This window comes from Aphelocoma coerulescens, chromosome 29 (genome assembly GCF_041296385.1).
Source record: "Aphelocoma coerulescens isolate FSJ_1873_10779 chromosome 29, UR_Acoe_1.0, whole genome shotgun sequence".
NCBI classification, from domain to species: domain Eukaryota; kingdom Metazoa; phylum Chordata; class Aves; order Passeriformes; family Corvidae; genus Aphelocoma; species Aphelocoma coerulescens.
Genome location: NC_091042.1, coordinates 1,381,972 through 1,402,103, shown reverse-complemented (window position 1 = coordinate 1,402,103; position 20,132 = coordinate 1,381,972). Strand labels below are relative to the sequence as shown.

The 20,132-nt window shown below is 61.4% G+C and overlaps 1 protein-coding gene across 4 annotated transcripts; it reads right to left on the bottom strand.

The window, feature by feature from the left end:
- Positions 1-285: 285 nt before the first annotated feature.
- TFCP2 (transcription factor CP2) lies at positions 286-19,534 on the bottom strand. 4 transcript variants are annotated; one of them, XR_011146781.1, is made up of 16 exons: positions 18,763-19,533; positions 16,985-17,136; positions 15,711-15,787; positions 15,401-15,506; positions 15,230-15,336; positions 13,832-13,984; positions 12,628-12,738; positions 10,806-10,894; positions 9,941-9,989; positions 9,475-9,568; positions 7,558-7,648; positions 3,084-3,190; positions 1,866-2,008; positions 794-845; positions 546-690; positions 286-454 (listed from the first exon to the last, which is right to left on the bottom strand). XR_011146781.1 is itself a non-coding variant. In XM_068997600.1 (16 exons), exons 1-15 carry the CDS (start codon positions 18,882-18,884, stop codon positions 653-655), a joined length of 1,491 nt encoding a protein of 496 aa, XP_068853701.1. In that variant the 5' UTR covers positions 18,885-19,534; the 3' UTR covers positions 286-454; positions 634-652. The 4 variants fall into 4 exon arrangements, 3 of the variants coding, with proteins under 3 accessions (XP_068853701.1, XP_068853700.1, XP_068853702.1); XM_068997600.1 differs by having other exon boundaries at positions 634-690; positions 18,763-19,534; XM_068997599.1 differs by having other exon boundaries at positions 286-690.
- Positions 19,535-20,132: the final 598 nt, after the last annotated feature.

Sequence of the window (20,132 nt, the reverse complement as noted above, 5' to 3'; positions counted from 1 at the left end):
CTGCCCCACCCGGATCCCACCCCAGCTTTATTTAAACCAAATCCTTGGTTTATATTGTCTTTTTTCCCGATTTTTTGCCCAAAATGCCTGATGGACTGAGGAGCATCCAAGTCTGGGGGGATCTGGGGATCGACCTCCCACACCCGGGCAGATCCCTCACCTGGACCCCTGCCCGGAGCCCCTTCAATCACTTCACATATTCAGCAGAAATAGTGAAATCTTTGCTTTTCTCCCCAAAACACGCAGCAATGTCCCCTCACCACCCCCTCCCTTCCTCCCCCCCAAGTTATTCCTTTATCCTCCAATTTTCCATAATTAAATCTGGAATTCTTGATGAGCTTATGAGATCGCTTCGCACCTGCACACACCTGGAGGCAGCACCTTGCCCAGGTGGGTGAACACCTGGTGCCTCAGAGCTCCAGCAACGGAGCATCCTGTCCATCCCAGGAGTCACCTGTGGGAAGGGCAGCCAGGTAACCACACCTGGGGGCTCTCCGGGGGCTTTCCAGGTGTTCCCTGCGAGGAGGGCGGCCAGGTAACAACACCTGGGGGTTCCCAGATCTCTCTGCTCGTGTCCTCGTGCTGGGAGTGGAGGGTCTCCAGGTGTGCTGAGAGGCTGCAGGTGCTCCTCACCTGTCCCTCACCTGGCCCCCTATTTCAGGATGATGTGGTAGCTGTCGTTGGTTTCGGCTGCAAAGGAAGCCAAGGTCACCCCGCAGCAGGTGAGGGAAGGTGGGGCGGGGCCATGGGACACAGGTGAGGCCCAAACACAGAGCCCCAGGTACTCACGCACCTTTCATGGTGTCCAGGACGAAGCAAGATTCATCCTGGAAGTTCTGGATCATCTGGAAAAACCCAAAACAACACCAATTTAGGGGGTTTTGGGGAAGGGTTTGGGTTCCAAAGGGCTGGAGGGTGCCCAGGTGAGAGCTCAGGTGGGCGCTTTGGAAGCACCAGCCAGAAATACTTCATTCCTTCCTCGGGCCCTTGTCCCGGGGTGATTTTCAGATGATCCTCCATTCCCTGATCGTCTGCTTTACGCCCAGAAATGGCTGCTGGAGCTTTGAGAGGGACCTGGAGGAGGGGTGGGGATTTTAACCCACGCAGGTTTCACTCAGAGCCTCCCTCTCCGGCGCGTGCTCGGCGCGCGCTGGGACGTCCCATCCTCGCTTTGGCTGGCTTGCTTTTCGCTAGCTCGAAGCAAGAAGTTTTCTATTTTCTCCCTTCCCCCAGCCTGGAGGCTGTACCAGGAATCTTTTAGGTGACTTTGTTTATTTTGGTTTTTTTTCTCTTGAGCTGTTTTTGGCTTGGTTTTCAGCTGGCAGGGGCCGCTCCGAGAGCTCGGAGAAGCTGAACCAACAGGAGGAAGGACACCCAAACCCAGCAGCTTCTGCTGCGAGGAGGAGACCAAGGCCAGAGGATCACCAGGTTCCTGTCTGCTGCTGCCTGAGCTGCTGTGTGAACTCTTCTCCCCCTCCCTGAGACAAAGCGGGGCCAGCCCCGTCCTCGCCTCCTGGCCACGTGCCCAGGTGGGGCTGGCCTGTAAGGTGCAGTATTTCTTTCTGTGCCTTGCAGGTATCTTGCTTTGTTAATGAACTGTTTTACCTCTTTTTGTCACTTTCACCCACTGGAATTTGCTCATCCCATTGGCAGAAAAAGGGAATTGCTGATGTCCTTTCTCTTTAGAGAAGACACTTTTTGCAGAGTGTTTTTCTCCCAGGATTTGTCTCCAAACAGAGAGAGCCCCTCCCAAAACCTGCCCAGGTGACCCCTGGTGATGCCGTTCCCCCAGGTGAGCCTCCCAGGGGATCCTGCCCACCTTCCCAGCAGCCCCCAGCCGTGCCCGTGGGGCAGGTGGGCGTTACCTCGTCGCTGACCAGGACGTGGATCCCGGTGGGTCCCTGTTTGTAGATCTGCTGGATCTGCTGGGCGGGCACGCGGAAAAGCTGCGCCAACTTCTCCGTCAGCTCGGCCGCCGTCAGCTCCTCCAGGTAAATGGCGTGGTACACTGCAGGGGACAGCACGGCCTCACACCTGCCCAGGTGTGCCCCCCGTGCCCCCCGGGGCTGGGCTCAGCCGTGCCCCCGAACAGGGACCCGCCCGTCCCCGTGTCCTGCGCGGGATTGACACACCCGGCCCCAAAATCCTTCTGGCACCACCTGGGCAGCAGCACCTGGCCTGTTCCAGGTGGGTTTTATTCCCAGCAGGATGGGAACAGCCCCTCCCCAGCCCCCCTGGATTCTCACAGGTGTTCCCAATTCTGGCTGTGCACCTGTGGGGTGGCACCGAGGGAAATCCGCCGGGATGGGGCAAAGAATGGGGGGAAGGGGACATTTTCTGGCACTTTAACCTGACCCCAGGTGTACAGAGGGCTCAGGTGAGCTCTGTGCTCACAGGTGAGGCCACAGGTCAAGGCACAGGTGGGGACACAGGTGAGGGCACAGCTGATCTCAGGAGGGGATGAGGGATGGGGCCAGCAGGTGCTGAGCACCTGTGGGCAGGTGCTCTGCTGGAAAGAGCTGCCAGCACATCCCAGATTCCCGATCCCCCCAGGTGTGACCCCAGACTCCCAATCCCCCCCAGGTGTGATCCCTGCTCCCCCAGGTGTGACCCCAGATTCCCAATCCCCCCCAGGTGTGATCCCTGCTCCCCCAGGTGTGACCCCAGATTCCCAATCCCCCCCAGGTGTGATCCCTGCTCCCCCAGGTGTGATCCCATATTCCCAATCCCCCCCAGGTGTGACCCCTGCTCCCCCAGGTGTGACCCCAGATTCCTGATCCCTCCAGATGTGACCCCAGATTCCCAATCCCCCCCAGGTGTGATCCCTGCTCTCCCAGGTGTGACCCCAGATTCCTGATCCCCCCCAAGTGTGATCCCTGCTCCCCCAGGTGTGACCCCAGATTCCCAACCCCCCAGGTGTGACCCCAGATTCCCAACCCCCCCAGGTGTGACCCCAGATTCCTGATCCCCCCAGGTGTGACCCCAGATTCCCAATCCCCAGGTGTGACCCCAGATTCCCAACCCCCCCAGGTGTGACCCCAGATTCCCGATCCCCCCCAGGTGTGACCCCTGCTCCCCCTCACCAAAGAAGGTGCCGGCGCTGCCGTCGCCGTCCTCGTGCTCGTGCTGGGGGTCCCTGACCTGCTGCGACTCCTGGCACACGTAGATGGTCAGGCGGGGCCGCACCATCCTGCGACAGGTGAGGGACAGGTGAGGGACAGGTGAGGGACAGGTGAGGGTCACCTGGGGTTCCCTCCCTTCCCAGCCCCTTTCCCTGCCAGGTGTCCTCAGCAGGAGCTGCACGAGCTCATCCCGCAGGAAAAGCCTTGTGGTTGTCCCCACCTGGCTGATGCCAAGGTGTCCCCTGGGGGACAGGTGACCCTGGCTCAGCATTCCCTGGTGCCAGGGGGGCAGGAAGGCACATCTGGAATGCTCCTGGGATGCCCTCCCGTGTGTGTCAGGTATCTGGGATGACGCTTCCCAGACATTCCCACCTGGACACTTTGTCCCTCTCAGCCTTCCCAAACGCTCCAGGTGTGTTAAACCCCGGCCTTTTAGGGAAAGGTGTAAGGAACATCCTCTTTTTGGGAATTTCCCAGGCAAGTGACTCCACCTGGCTGGGTCACAGGTGGAGACAGCTCCTGGATCAATTCCTGGCTTGTGGCTCCACTCCTGGACTCTCAAAGTAAAATAATTCCTAATTCCTCTCTCCTGCCTGGACTTCCTTCCTCAAAGCACCTCTGAATTCCTGACTCAGGTGGGAAAAGGCTGGGCCAGGTGAGTCCCAGCCCCACAGGTGAGTCCCAGCCCCACAGATGGGTCCCAGCCCCACAGCTGAGTCCCACAGGTGGGTCCCAGCCCCACAGATGGGTCCCACAGATGGGTCCCAGCCCCACAGGTGGGTCCCAGCCCCACAGGTGAGTCCCAGCCCCACAAATGGGTCCCAGTCCCACAGATGAGTCCCACAGGTGGGTCCCAGCCCCACAGATGGGTCCCAGCCCCACAGGTGGGTCCCAGCCCCACAGGTGGGTCCCACAGATGGGTCCCAGCCCCACAGGTGAGCCCCAGCCCCCAAAGGTGGGTCCCAGCCCCACAGGTGAGTCCCAGCCCCACAGGTGGGTCCCACAGATGGGTGCCAGCCCCACAGGTGGGTCCCAGCCCCACAGATGAGTCCCAGCCCCACAGGTGAGTCCCAGCCCCACAGGTGGGTCCCAGCCCCACAGGTGGGTCCCACAGATGGGTCCCAGCCCCACAGGTGGGTCCCAGCCCCACAGATGAGTCCCAGCCCCACAGGTGAGTCCCAGCCCCACAGGTGGGTCCTACAGATGGGTCCCAGCCCCACAGATGGGTGCCAGCCCCACAGATGGGTCCCAGCCCCACAGATGGCTCCCAGCCCCACAGGTGGGTCCCACAGATGGGTCCCAGCCCCACAGGTGAGTCCCAGCCCCACAGATGGGTCCCAGCCCCACAGGTGGGTCCCAGCCCCACAGTTGAGTCCCAGCCCCACAGGTGGGTCCCACAGATGGGTCCCAGCCCCACAGGTGGGCCCCACATGTGAGTCCCAGCCCCACAGATGGGTCCCAGCCCCACAGCTGAGTCCCACAGGTGGGTCCCAGCCCCACAGGTGAGTCCCAGCCCCACAGATGGGTCCCAGCCCCACAGGTGGGTCCCACAGATGGCTCCCAGCCCCACAGATGGCTCCCAGCCCCACAGATGGGTCCCAGCCCCACAGGTGGGTCCCACAGGTGAGTCCCAGCCCCACAGATGGGTCCCAGCCCCACAGGTGGGTCCCAGCCCCACAGATGGGTCCCAGCCCCACAGGTGGGTCCCACAGATGGGTCCCAGCCCCACAGGTGGGTCCCAGCCCCACAGGTGAGTCCCAGCCCCACAGTTGAGTCCCAGCCCCACAGGTGGGTCCCACAGATGGGTCCCAGCCCCACAGGTGAGTCCCAGCCCCACAGATGGGTCCCAGCCCCACAGGTGGGTCCCAGCCCCACAGGTGGGTCCCACAGTTGAGTCCCAGCCCCACAGGTGGGTCCCAGCCCCACAGATGGGTCCCACAGATGGGTCCCAGCCCCACAGGTGGGTCCCAGCCCCACAGATGGGTCCCAGCCCCACAGATGGGTGCCAGCCCCACAGGTGAGTCCCAGCCCCACAGACGGGTCCCACAGATGGGTCCCAGCCCCACAGATGGGTCCCAGCCCCACAGGTGAGTCCCAGCCCCACAGGTGGGTCTCACAGATGGGTCCCAGCCCCACAGGTGAGCCCCACAGATGGGTCCCAGCCCCACAGGTGAGCCCCACAGGTGAGTCCCAGCCCCACAGGTGAGTCCCACAGATGGGTCCCAGCCCCACAGGTGGGTCCCAGCCCCACAGATGGGTCCCAGCCCCACAGGTGGGTCCCAGCCCCACAGTTGAGTCCCAGCCCCACAGGTGGGTCCCAGCCCCACAGTTGAGTCCCAGCCCCACAGGTGAGTCCCAGCCCCACAGCTGAGTCCCACAGATGGGTCCCAGCCCCACAGGTGGGTCCCAGCCCCACAGGTGAGTCCCAGCTCCACAGCTGAGTCCCACAGGTGGGTCCCAGCCCCACAGATGGGTCCCAGCCCCACAGGTGGGTCCCACAGATGGGTCCCAGCCCCACAGGTGAGTCCCAGCCCCACAGACGGGTCCCACAGATGGGTCCCAGCCCCACAGGTGGGTCCCAGCCCCACAGGTGAGTCCCAGCCCCACAGGTGGGTCCCAGCCCCACAGATGGGTCCCAGCCCCACAGGTGGGTCCCAGCCCCACAGTTGAGTCCCAGCCCCACAGGTGAGTCCCACAGATGGGTCCCAGCCCCACAGGTGGGTCCCAGCCCCACAGATGGGTCCCAGCCCCACAGGTGGGTCCCACAGTTGAGTCCCAGCCCCACAGGTGAGTCCCAGTCCCACAGGTGGGTCCCACAGATCGGTCCCAGCCCCACAGATGGCTCCCAGCCCCACAGGTGGGTCCCACAGATGGGTGCCAGCCCCACAGGTGAGTCCCAGCCCCACAGGTGGGTCCCACAGATGAGTCCCAGCCCCACAGATGGGTCCCAGCCCCACAGATGGGTCCCAGCCCCACAGGTGGGTCCCAGCCCCACAGGTGAGTCCCAGCCCCACAGATGGCTCCCAGCCCCACAGGTGGGTCCCAGCCCCACAGATGGGTCCCAGCCCCACAGGTGGGTCCCACAGATGGGTCCCAGCCCCACAGGTGAGTCCCAACCCCACAGGTGAGTCCCACAGATGGGTCCCAGCCCCACAGGTGGGTGCCAGCCCCACAGATGGGTCCCAGCCCCACAGATGGCTCCCAGCCCCACAGGTGGGTCCCACAGATGGGTCCCAGCCCCACAGGTGAGTCCCAGCCCCACAGATGGGTCCCAGCCCCACAGATGGGTCCCAGCCCCACAGGTGGGTCCCAGCCCCACAGTTGAGTCCCAGCCCCACAGGTGGGTCCCAGCCCCACAGGTGAGTCCCAGCCCCACAGTTGAGTCCCAGCCCCACAGGTGGGTCCCAGCCCCACAGGTGGGTCCCAGCCCCACAGATGGGTCCCACAGATGGGTCCCAGCCCCACAGGTGGGTCCCAGCCCCACAGGTGAGTCCCAGCCCCACAGATGGGTCCCAGCCCCACAGGTGGGTCCCACAGATGGGTCCCAGCCCCACAGGTGAGTCCCAGCCCCACAGGTGGGTCCCACAGATGAGTCCCAGCCCCACAGATGGGTCCCAGCCCCACAGATGGGTCCCAGCCCCACAGGTGGGTCCCACAGATGAGTCCCAGCCCCACAGATGAGTCCCAGCCCCACAGATGGGTCCCAGCCCCACAGGTGAGTCCCAGCCCCACAGACGGGTCCCACAGATGGGTCCCAGCCCCACAGATGGGTCCCAGCCCCACAGGTGGGTCCCAGCCCCACAGGTGAGTCCCAGCCCCACAGGTGGGTCCCAGCCCCACAGGTGGGTCCCACAGATGAGTCCCAGCCCCACAGGTGAGTCCCAGCCCCACAGGTGAGTCCCAACCCCACAGGTGAGTCCCACAGATGGGTCCCAGCCCCACAGGTGGGTGCCAGCCCCACAGATGGGTCCCAGCCCCACAGATGGCTCCCAGCCCCACAGGTGGGTCCCACAGATGGGTCCCAGCCCCACAGGTGAGTCCCAGCCCCACAGATGGGTCCCAGCCCCACAGATGGGTCCCAGCCCCACAGGTGGGTCCCAGCCCCACAGTTGAGTCCCAGCCCCACAGGTGGGTCCCAGCCCCACAGGTGAGTCCCAGCCCCACAGTTGAGTCCCAGCCCCACAGGTGGGTCCCAGCCCCACAGGTGGGTCCCAGCCCCACAGATGGGTCCCACAGATGGGTCCCAGCCCCACAGGTGGGTCCCAGCCCCACAGGTGAGTCCCAGCCCCACAGATGGGTCCCACAGGTGGGTCCCAGCCCCACAGGTGGGTCCCAGCCCCACAGATGGGTCCCACAGATGGGTCCCAGCCCCACAGGTGAGCCCCAGCCCCACAGATGGGTCCCAGCCCCACAGGTGGGTCCCAGCCCCCCGTACCTGCCCTTGAGGGCGTTGAAGAGCCGGATGCCGTCGGCGGGGCCGCAGATCTGGATCACGTCCTCCCGCGTCAGCTTCAGCAGATCTGCTCCTGGAAAACCCCCAAAGGGCCAAATTCACCCCGAATTCGCCCCAAATTCTCCTCTGTTTGCCCAGGATTGGTATTTTTCACCAGTTTTTCCTCAAAATCAGCCTGTTCCAGCGTTGCTTTCCCCCAGATTATCTTTTTTTTGGCTTTGTTTTCCCCAAAGCAGCATTTTTTCCACTTTTTTTTTTCCTAAAATCAGCATTTTTCACCTTTGTTTTCCCATAATCCTTATTTTCCAGCTCAGTTTTCCAAAAAATCATCCCTTTTCGCCCTTTTTCCCCCCACATCACCATTTTTCAGTCTCATTTTCCCCCAAATCAGCATTTTTCAGTGCGATTTCCCCCAAATTCAACATCTTCCACCTCTGTTTTCCCCCACATCAGCATTTTTCAGCTTGGTTATCCCAAACCTTGCACGTTCCAGCTTTGTTTTCCTCCAGATCAGCAATTTTTCGCTTATTTCCCCCCAACTTGGTATTTTTCAGCTCAGTCTTCCCCCAAATTGCCATTTTCCAAGTTTGCTTTATCCAAAATCAGCATTTTTCACCTCCGTTTTCCACAAAATCAGCTTTTCACCTTCATTTTGCCCATAACTGCCATTTTCCATCTTGGTTTTCCCCAAAATCAGCATTTTTCACCTTTTGCTCCCCCCCCAAAATTGCCATTTTTCAGCTTCATTTTCCTTAAAATCAGCACTTTTCAACCCATTTTTGCCCGAGTTCAAAATTTTCTACCTCTGCCTCCCCCAACAAAATTGGCACTTTCAATTTGTTTTCCCCAAAATTGCCATTTTCAGCTATTTTTCCCCTCCCAAATCAGCTTTTTTTCAGCTTTCTCCTCGCCCCAAATCCCCATTTTTCAGCTTCGTTGTCCCCCCATCATCCATTTCCACCTTGTTTTCCCAAACCTGCCATTTTTCAGCTCCATTTTACCCCAAATCAGCCCTTCTCGTGTTACCTGTGCCAGGTGAGCCGGGGGAGGCGGTGCCAGGGGAGCCGTTAGATTGGGTTATAAAAACAGGGATTTGGGAAATCTCACCTGGATCAGGTGAGAGGAGGTGACCTGGCCCAGGTGAGGGGAGGTGACCTGGCCCAGGTGAGGGGTGCAGGTGACCCTGCCCAGGTGAGAGGAGGTCACCTGGCCCAGGTGAGAGGAGGAGGTGACCTGGTCCAGGTGAGAGGAGGAGGTGACCCTGCCCAGGTGAGGGGTGCAGGTGACCCTGCCCAGGTGAGGGGAAGAGGTGACCTGGCCCAGGTGAGACGAGGTGACGTGGCCCAGTTTAGGGGAGGAGGTGACCTGGCCCAGGTGAGAGGAGGAGGTGACCCTGCCCAGGTGAGGGGAGGTGACCTGGATCAGGTGAGGGGTGCAGGTGACCCTGCCCAGGTGAGGGGTGGGTGCAGGTGACCTGGCCCAGGTGAGAGGAGGTGACCTGGCCCAGGTGAGGGGTGCAGGTGACCTGGCCCAGGTGAGGTGAGGAGGTGACCTGGTCCAGGTGAGAGGAGGCGACCTGGATCAGGTGAGGGGTGCAGGTGACCCTGCCCAGGTGAGGGGTGCAGGTGACCTGGCCCAAGTGAGGGGAAGAGGTGACCTGGCCCAGGTGAGACGAGGTGACGTGGCCCAGTTTAGGGGAGGAGGTGACCTGGCCCAGGTGAGGGGAGGAGGTGACCCTGCCCAGGTGAGGGGTGGGTGCAGGTGACCTGGCCCAAGTGAGGGGAAGAGGTGACCTGGCCCAGGTGAGAGGAGGTGACCTGGCCCAGGTGAGAGGAGGAGGTGACCTGGCCCAGGTGAGGGGTGCAGGTGACCTGGCCCAGGTGAGGGAGCAGAACTCACCTGAGAAGTTCCTGAAGAGCCGTGAGAAGGTGGAGAAGCGGTTCCGGTGCAGCCACTGCTGCGCCTCCTGCGGGGTCCAGGTGGGCAGCAGCGTCTGGGGGGACACGGGGCGGGGGGGGGGGGACACACACAGGTGCTGCCAGGTGACCTGGGTGACCAGGTGAGGCACACCAGGGGTTGGCACTCGGGCAGGGGCACAGGTGAGCTCAGGGTGGGCCAGCACAGGTGTGGATTGAAGCCCTGAGCAGCTGGGATGAGGTGATGGCCTCAGAGGTGACCTGGAGGAGTCTCCTGTGAGGTGAGCTCAGGTGAGCTCAGGGGGGGCCAGCGCAGGTGGGGGTTCCCCCCCAGGTGGGGACAGAGGGGCCGTGGCCTCCCAGGTGTTTCCAGGTGACCCCAAGTGTCCCCCTGTGGAACCTCCCCCCCCCCCAGGTGTGCCTGGGCAGGTACCAGGGCAGGTACTTACGTCAGCCAGGGGCGCGGGGGGGTCGGGCTGGTGGCTCGGGGACCCACTGCTGGGGACAGAGGGACACGGTCACTGCGGTACTGGGGACACTGGGAGCACTGGGACATGGGGACATTGTAACTGGACACTGGGATCGCTGGACATTGGGATTACTTTGATGGGGATCATTGGGATACCGGGATAACTGTCCCAGTGGGCACTGGGATCACTGGGATGCTGTGGTCACTGGGATGATACTGGTGATACTGTCACTGGGATACTGGGGTCACTGTCCCGGTGTCACTGCATAGCACTGGGGGGATGCAGGGGTCACTGGCATGGCACTGGGGTCACTGGGACAGCACTGGGATGGCACTGGCATGACACTGGGACAGCACTGGCATCACTGGGATGGCACTGGAATGGCACAGAGGTCATTGGGATGGCACTGGGATGGCACTGCGGTCACTGGGATGGCACTGCGGTCACTGGGATGGTACTGGGATGGCACTGGGATGGCACTGGGATGACACTGGTGTCACTGGGATGGCACTGAGGGTCACTGGGATGACACTGGGGTGACACTGGGGTGACACTGGCATCACTGGGATGGCACTGGGATGATACTAGTGTCACTGGGATGGCACTGGGGACACTGGGATGGCACTGGGATGGTACTGGAATGACACTGGGATGGCACTGGGGTCATTGGGATGGCACTGGGATGGTACTGGAATGACACTGGGATGGCACTGGGGTCATTGGGATGGCACTGGGATGGTACTGGGGTCATTGGGATGGCACTGGGATGGTACTGGAATGACACTGGGATGGCACTGGGGTCTGCCCCCCGTCCCAGCACTCCCAGTATCCCGTCCCCACTCACCCGTCCCCGATGGAGAAGCTGCTGTGGGAGCTGTTGAAGCCGGGGGATGGTGCACTGGGGACGTAGGTGACCTCGGGCCAGGGCGAGCACTGCGGACAGGCCAGGTGAGCACAGGTGTGCCAGGCCAGCACCTGCACTGCACACACCTGCATACACACACCTGCACTGCACACACCTGCACTGCACACACCTGCACACACCTGCACACACCTGCATGCACACACCTGCACACACACACCTACACACACCTGCACTGCACACACACCTGGGACTGCACACACCTGGGATTGCACCTGCACACACCTGCATTGCACACACATACCTGGGACTGCACACACCTGCACTGCACCTGCACACACCTGGGACTGCACACACTTGCACACACACACCTGCACACACCTGCACTGCATACACCTGCACTGCACACACGCACCTGCACACACCTGCACTGCACACACGCACCTGCACACACACACCTGCACACACACACCTGCACACACCTGCACTGCACACACCTGCACACACCTGCACTGCACACACCTGCACACACCTGCACACACACACACTTGCACACACACACACCTGCACACACCTGCACACACACACTTGCACACACACAACTGCACCGCACACACCTGCACACATCTGCACCGCACACACCTGCACACACCTGCACTGCACACACCTGCACACACCTGCACTGCACACACACACCTGCACACACCTGCACTGCACACACACACACACCTGCACACACACACCTGCACACACCTGTACACACCTGCACACACACACCTGCACACACCTGCACTGCACACACCTGCACACGCCTGCACACACACACCTGCACACACACACCTGCACACACCTGCACTGCACACACCTGCACACACACACCTGCACACACACACCTGCACACACACACCTGCACTGCACACACCTGGGACTGCACCTGCACACACCTGCACACACACACACACCTGCACACACCTGCACACACACACCTGCACCACACACACCTGTACATACCTGTACACACACACCTGCACACACCTGCACACACACACTTGCACACACACCTGCACACACACACACACACGCACACACACACACACACACCTGCACACACCTGCACACACCTGCACACACACACTTGCACACACACCTGCACACACACACCTGCACACACACACCTGCACCTCACACACCTGCACACACCTGCACTGCACACACACACCTGCACTGCACACACACACACCTGCACACACCTGCACACACCTGCACACACACACTTGCACACACACACCTGCACACACCTGCACTGCACACACACACACACCTGCACACACCTGCACACACCTGCACACACACACCTGCACACACACACCTGCACACACCTGCACACACCTGCACTGCACACACCTGCACACACCTGCACACACCTGCACACACACACTTGCACACACACCTGCACACACCTGCACACACACACTTGCACACACACCTGCACACACACACCTGCACACACCTGCACTGCACACACACACCTGTACACACCTGCACACACACCTGCACACACACACCTGCACACACCTGCACTGCACACACACACCTGTACACACCTGCACACACACACCTGCACACACACCTGCACACACACACCTGCCCAGCTCAGGTCAGTGATGTCCCCAGAGCCCTTTCTCAGGTACAAAAGCACCTTCACTGCCCCCACTTTTGCCTGGCAGGTAGGAACACCTTGGGCAAAGCCTTCCTGGCAGCACAGCCCTGCTCCCTGCCGGCCAGGTGAGCCAGGTGAGCTCACCTCAGTGAGGATGGTGGTCTCGTAGGAGGGCTGGTACTTCTCCTTCTCGTGGGGCGTTCGCTTCTCCATCTTCTCCCGATCCGTCTTCTGCTTCCGGTCGGCTCCTTTGGGCTGGAAAAGGGACAGGCCAGGACAGGTGTGTGGGAAACACACAGGTGACACAGGTGACACAGGTGACTTGGCCTTCTTGGTGCTTTACAGAAGGAAAAGGAGTCGTTCTGGGAGAAGCTTGTCCTGAGGGCCTCTGCAGGGACAGGGGTGTGACCACCAGGGTACACCTGTAACCCCCAGAGTACACCTGTAACCCCCTGAGTACACCTGTAACCACTCTGCACACACCTGTAACCCCCTGAGTACACCTGTAACCACCTGAATACACCTGTAACCCCCTGAGTACACCTGTAACCACTCTGCACACACCTGTAACCACTCTGCACACACCTGTAACCACCTGAATACACCTGTAACCCCCAGAGTACACCTGTAACCCCCTGAGTACACCTGTAACCCGCAGAGTACACCTGTAACCCCAAGTACACCTGTAACAACTCTGCACACACCTGTAACCCCCTGAATACACCTGTAACCCCGAGTACACCTGTAACTCCCTGAGTACACCTGTAACCCCCAATACACCTGAGCTCTGTCTTCTGTACCTGCATCACCCAGGTAGGAGGTGGGATTTTGGGGGGACAAAGTGCACCTGGACACGAGCTCTCAGGGGTGGCCTTGACTTTGCCACACCTTGGAACACCTGGGCCTCTCCTCTACCCAAAACTGGGGGGATTTCACTCAAATCCCACGGGAAGCGCAGGTGTGGAACCTCCACAGGTATCCAGGCGTTCCCCTTGGCAGATCCCTGAAGAAATTCTCTTAAAATTTGGCTGCACCCGCACGCACAGGTGAAGGAGTTTGGCCCAGGTGGACATGGGGAGGGCAGGGCAGGACCCCAAACCCCCCTGACCCCTCGAGGTAGACAGGTGGGTGAACAGGTGAGAGAAGAGGAGCCAAGGTGAGATTTTTGGAGGTGTCACAGGTGGGATGGAGCCACAGGCACCCCGAGGTGTGACCAGAGTGGGAACGACCCCTGCCCCTCCCAGCACCAGGTTGGGGCCAGTCCTAAAGGTGGGAGGTTCCAGAGGCACCAGCAGCCCCCAGGGCAAACTGGGACAGCCTCCCAGGTGAGCCCAGGTGGGAGGGGTACCTTGAACACCTTGATCTGGCAGCTGGCAGAGTGCAGGTGCTCCGTGTACTCGCCGCTCTCGTTCTCCCTGAAGGTGTCGATCTGCACGCGGAAGGGAACCCCCTTCTCGCCGCCGTGCTTGCGCAGCGTGAACTCCGTGCTGATGCAGTGCACCTGGGGACAGGTGTGCTGCCCTGGGAACGCTGCTGCCAGCTGGGGCAGCGCCTGGCATCCACGGGGCAGCAGCCGGGATCACCTGGCCCTCACCTGGATGTGGGACAGAGCCCGCCTGGCCCTCAACTGGATGTGAGGCAGTGCCCACCTGGCCCTCACCTGGCTGTGGGACAGAGCCCACCCATCCCTCACCTGGATGTGAGGCACTGCCCACCTATCCCTTACCTGGATGTGAGGCAGTGCCCACCTGGCCCTTACCTGGATGTGGGACAGAGCCCACCCATCCCTCACCTGGATGTGAGGCAGTGCCCACCTGGCCCTCACCTGGCTGTGGGACAGAGCCCACCCATCCCTCACCTGGATGTGAGGCAGTGCCCACTTGTCCTTTACCGGGGTGTGAGGCACTGCCCGCCTGTCCCTCACCTGGATGTGGGACAGAGCCCACCCATCCCTCCCCTGGATGTGAGGCAGTGCCCACCTGGCCCTCACCTGGCTGTGGGACAGAGCCCACCCATCCCTCCCCTGGATGTGAGGCAGTGCCCACCTGGCCATCACCTGGCTGTGGGACAAAGCCCACCCATCCCTCCCCTGGATGTGAGGCAGTGCCCACCTGGCCCTCACCTGGATGTGAGGCACTGCCCACCTATCCCTCACCTGGATGTGGGACAGAGCCCACCTGGCCCTCACCTGGATGTGAGGCTGTGCCCGCCTGGCCCTCACCTGGATGTGAGGCAGTGCCCACCTATCCCTTACCTGGATGTGAGGCAGTGCCCACCTATCCCTCACCTGGATGTGGGACAGAGCCCACCCATCCCTCACCTGGATGTGGGACAGAGCCCACCCATCCCTCACCTGGATGTGAGGCACTGCCCACCTGGCCCTCACCTGGATGTGGGACAGAGCCCACCCATCCCTCACCTGGATGTGAGGCAGTGCCCACCTGGCCCTCACCTGGATGTGAGGCAGTGCCCACCTATCCCTCACCTGGATGTGAGGCAGTGCCCACCTGGCCCTTACCTGGATGTGGGACAGAGCCCACCCATCCCTCACCTGGATGTGAGGCAGTGCCCACCTGGCCCTCACCTGGATGTGGGACAGAGCCCACCCATCCCTCACCTGGATGTGAGGCAGTGCCCACCTGGCCCTCACCTGGATGTGGGACAGAGCCCACCCATCCCTCACCTGGATGTGAGGCAGTGCCCACCTGGCCCTCACCTGGATGTGGGACACCGCCCCATCCCTCACCTGGATGAAGACCGACGTCCTCTTGGCTGGATCCCACAGAAATTCCACGGTGTTGAGCTGCGTCGGGTTCGCACGGGGGTCGATGATCCCCACGGACATCGGGATATCTGTGGGGGGAACAGGTGAGGCCCACCTGGGACCCCCCACCCGCCCCAGCCAGGTGAGACTCACCTATGTCCAGGATCCTGTCCCCAGGTCTGTTCCACCTCCAGCCCTCCAGCTGCTGGTGCTCCGTGTACTGCAACCGCCGGTCATGGAAAACCACCCGGAAGATGCTCTGGGGAAGGGGGAAACATCACCTGGAGCTGCCCTGGCACACCTGGCCAGGTGTGCGGCCCTTCCCTGTGCCAAAAAGGGGCAAAGGGAACCCCCCTCCCCCCCAAACCAGGTACATCTCCCACCCCCACCCTGCTGCAGGGCCTGGAGAGTGCCTGGCTGGGACGGGCACACCTGGCCAGGGGTACCTGTGCTCTCTGCCCACCTTGACCAGCTTCCCGTTGATCTCGGGCAGCTCCCCGAGCTTCCTGTTGTCCAACATCCGGATCTCGTAGGATTGACCTGGGGGTAGGAGGGCACCTGAGGGTTTTCTGTCACCTGTACCTGTCACCTGAACTCCTCGTTCATCTTGGGTCCCACCAACCCCGAGATTCCCGTTCTACCTGAAAGCAGCAGGTACAGCCTGAACCTGTAACCCCTGTCCTGCACTGACACACCTGTACAGGTACACCTTGAATACACCTGTACAGATACACCTTACACACACCTGTACAGGTACACCTTGAACACAACTGTAACCACCTTACACACACCTGTAACCACCTTACATACACCTGTACAGATACACCTTACACACACCTGTACAGGTACACCTTGAACACAACTGTAACCACCTTACACACCTGTAACCACCTTACAGACACCTGTAAGGACACACCTTGAACACACCTGTAACCACCTTACACACACCTGTACAGATACACCTTACACATACTTGTAACCACCATGAACACACCTGTAACCCCGTGCACACACCTGTACAGGTACACCTTGAACACACCTGTAACCACCTTACACACACCTGTAACCACCTTACACACACCTGTATGGATACACCTCACACACCTGTACAGATACACCTTGAACACACCTGTAACCCCCTGCACACACCTGTAACCACCTCACACACACCTGTATGGATACACCTCACACACACCTGTATGAATACACCTCACACACACCTGTAACCACCTTACACACACCTGTACGGATACACCTCACACACACCTGTATGGATACACCTCACACACACCTGTACAGATACACCTCACACACACCTGTATGGATACACCTCACACACACCTGTATGGATACAGCTCACACACACCTGTATGGATACACCTCACACACACCTGTATGGATACACCTCACACACACCTGTACGGATACACCTCACACACACCTGTATGGATACACCTCACACACACCTGTACAGATACACCTCACACACACCTGTATGGATACACCTCACACACACCTGTCACTTGAGCCCACACTTTAACCCAGTGAAATCCCCCAGGTGACTCGAGCTCCACCTGGCCAGAGCACAGCCAGGTGAAGGCAGCGCCGCTTCACTTCCCACTTCCCACCAGGAACAACGCAGAAATCGGGAATTTCCCCCCGGAAACTTCCACAGGCGGAACCTTCCTGCTCGGGGCGGTTCCCGGGGGTACCTGTGCAGGACAGGTGTGGCCTCACCTTGGTTGAGGTAGGTGAGGGTCTCGTCGTGCAGCTTGACCGCGGGGGAGGTGGCGGCGCACAGCACGTACTGGAAGGGCAGCAGCTTGTCCTGGTTCTCCGGCGGCAAACTGGACTCCTCCTGCTTGAAGATGGGCAGAGCCAGGACGTCGCTGCGGACACGGGGACAGAGTCACCTGAGACAGGTGAGGTGGGGGCCGGGCCGCGGGGTCAGGGACTCCTTCAGTCCAGCCTGGGCCTTGTTACCTGGGGGGAAAGCCCCGCCCCCACCTGGCTCTGCCTCTGGACCCTGCCCCAGACTGAGCCCAGGACTCCAGGGGTGCCCTGCACACCTGTCCCCAGGTGCCACCTGCTCACCTGCTCACCTGCACCCTGCACACCTGTCCCCAGGTGTCACCACTCCCCTGCACCCTGCACACCTGTCCCCAGGTGTCACCTGCACCCTGCACACCTGTCCCCAGATGCCACCACTCCCCTGCACCCTGCACACCTGTCCCCAGGTGCCACCTGCTCACCTGAGATACACCTGTGGCCATCTGAATACACTTGTAAGCACCTGGGGTACACCTGAACCCACCTGAACCCACCTGTGAGCATCCTGCACACAGCTCTGTCCCAACTCCTAACCCCGACTCCGACCACTACAATGACCCCAATTCCAACCACAACCACTCCTGCTCCTTCCCTACTCCATCCATAGCTCCATCCACAGCTCCATCCCAACGGCATCCCGAATCCATCCCGAATCCATCCCAATCATATCCCGAATCCATCCCAAATCCATCCCGAATCCATCCCGAATCCATCCCAATCATATCCCGAATCCATCCCAAATCCATCCCGAATCCATCCTGAATCCATCCCAACAGCATCCCGAATCCATCCCAAATCCATCCCAACAGCATCCCGAATCCATCCCAAATCCATCCTGAATCCATCCCAAATCCATCCCGAATTCATCCCAACGGCATCCTGAATCCATCCCGAATCCATCCCAATCGCATCCCAAATCCATCCCAACTGCATCCCGAATCCATCCCAAATCCATTCCGAATCCATCCCAACTGCATCCCGAATCCATCCCAATCACATCCCAAATCCATCCCGAATCCATCCCAAATCCATCCTGAATCCATCCCAACTGCATCCCAATCGCATCCTGAATCCATCCCGAATCCACCCCAATCGCATCCCAAATCCATCCCAACTGCATCCCGAATCCATTCCAAGTCCATTCCAAGTCCATCCCAGCTCCATGCACTACTTCAGCCATAATTCCACTTTAACTCTCCCCCTACTCCATCCCAACTCCAACTCCAAGCCTGCTCCTCCTTGCTCCAACCCCAACTCCACCCCAACGCCCCCGTTTCCCTCCCAATCCGCCCCCGTGCCCCGCTCCGCGCCCCAACTTTGGCACATTTCGGGGTTCCCCACACCCCTGGCATCCCCGGCCATTCTGGGGTCCCCCACGGATTTTGGGATCCCCCCCCAGAGATTCTGGGGACCACAGGAGATTTTGGGTTCCTCCCTGGGGATCTGAGCTCCCCCATGAATATCCTGGGGACCCCCGGAGATTGTGGGGTTTCCCCTGGAGATTCTGGGGTCCCCTCCTGCTGCAGGTACCGGTGCTGAGGTCGCGCCCAACGCCTTCAACCTCCAGCTCGCTTCAGGGTTCCCCACTCCCCCCGCAGCCCCTGCCAAGCCCCGGGGTTCTCTGAGATATTTTGGGGTGCCCGGGATGTTTTGGGGTGCCCGGGATGTTTTGGGGTCCCCGGTACCTCATGCTGTAGGCGCCGGCGCCAAGCTCCTGCCCGATCCCCGACAGGCTGGCGTCGAAATCCTGCACCAGCCCCGACTCGATCACCTCGTCCGCCAGCGGCAGCTTCAGCGCCCACGCCATGGCCCCGAGGGCACCCCAAAAACGGCGGCCGGGTCACCCCCAAAAACGGGGAGTGGGCAGGGTCACCCCCAAGAAAACGCGGTTGTTGTGGTCACTCCAAAACCAGGGGGCCTTGGGGACACCCCAAAAATGGGGGGGTCAGGGGCTACTTAAAGATGGGGGTGTCCTGGGGACACGCCAAAAGCGGGGGGTGGGGTCACCCCCAAACACGGGGGTGCCTCCAAAAAGGGGCTTGTAGAGGTCCCCCTAAAACCAGGGGGCTTTGGGGGCACCTCAAGTGTGAGGGGGCCTCGGGGTCACCCCGAAACCAGGGTCTTCAGTGTCACCCCAAAAACGGGGCTCCTCAGAGTCACCCCCAACCCAGGGGCTCCTCGGGGGCACCCCAAAGCCTCCCCCTGTTCTCTGGGGGTACCAAAGCCCCCCAGCCCTCTTGGGGACCCTCTCCTGCCGTGCCTAATTTGGGGACACCCAAAAACCCGCTACCACAAAGAAATGAACCCCAAAACCCAGCGACACCCCCGAGGCTGCGCCCCCGCCCTTGGAGCCCTGCAAAGGGAACGCCTTGGGGGGACCCCCAAACCCGAGTTCTACGGACCACCCCCCAAGGGCTGCACCCGCAGGGACCCCCCAAAATCCCGCACTCCCCCAAGGGCTGCACCCGCAGGGACCCCCCCAAAATCCCGCACTCCCCTCTAAAGGCTGCACACACAAGGACCCCCCCAAAACCCCGCACTCCCCCCAAGGGCTGCACCCGCAGGGACCCCCCAAATCCTACACCGCCCTAGGCGCTGCCCCTCGCAGGGACCCCCCAATCCGGGCTGCGACCCCCCAATCCTGGCTGGAACCCCCCAGTCCGGGCTGGGACCCCACGGGCCGGGCTGGGACCCCCTGATCCGAGCCGGGACGCCCCAGTCCTGGCCCGGCCCCCCCCGCTCCGGGCCGGGACCCCCAAACCCGCCGCTCCGCCAAGATGGAGGCGGCGACCCCGCCCCCGCCGCTGGGAGGGCGGCCCCGCCCCTCCGCCGCGCTCAGCCAATGGGACGGGGTATTTCCGCGTGACAGACGGAAGCAGCAGCCAATAGAGAGCGCCGCGCGCAGCAGGCCGCGCGGGGATTGGCTGGGGGGCGTGGCGGCGGCGGCGTGCCGCGCTCGGCTCCGCGCGGCGCCCCCCTCGGGGCCGCGGGTTCGAGTCCCGCTGCTGCCTGAGGCGAGCGCGGAGCTGCGCGGGCCGCGGGCGGGGGAGCCGAG

What these genes read in the sequence shown, in the direction of transcription:
- TFCP2 (XM_068997600.1), bottom strand. Translation starts at nt 18,884, where the DNA reads ATGGCGTGGGCGCTGAAGCTGCCGCTGGCGGACGAGGTGATCGAGTCG. An exon ending in GCCGGCGCCTACAGCATGAG is followed by an intron (nt 17,137 to 18,762) that starts GTACCGGGGACC and finishes CCGTGTCCGCAG; the next exon opens with CGACGTCCTGGCTCTGCCCA. An exon ending in GGACAGGATCCTGGACATAG is followed by an intron (nt 15,337 to 15,400) that starts GTGAGTCTCACC and finishes TTCCCCCCACAG; the next exon opens with ATATCCCGATGTCCGTGGGG.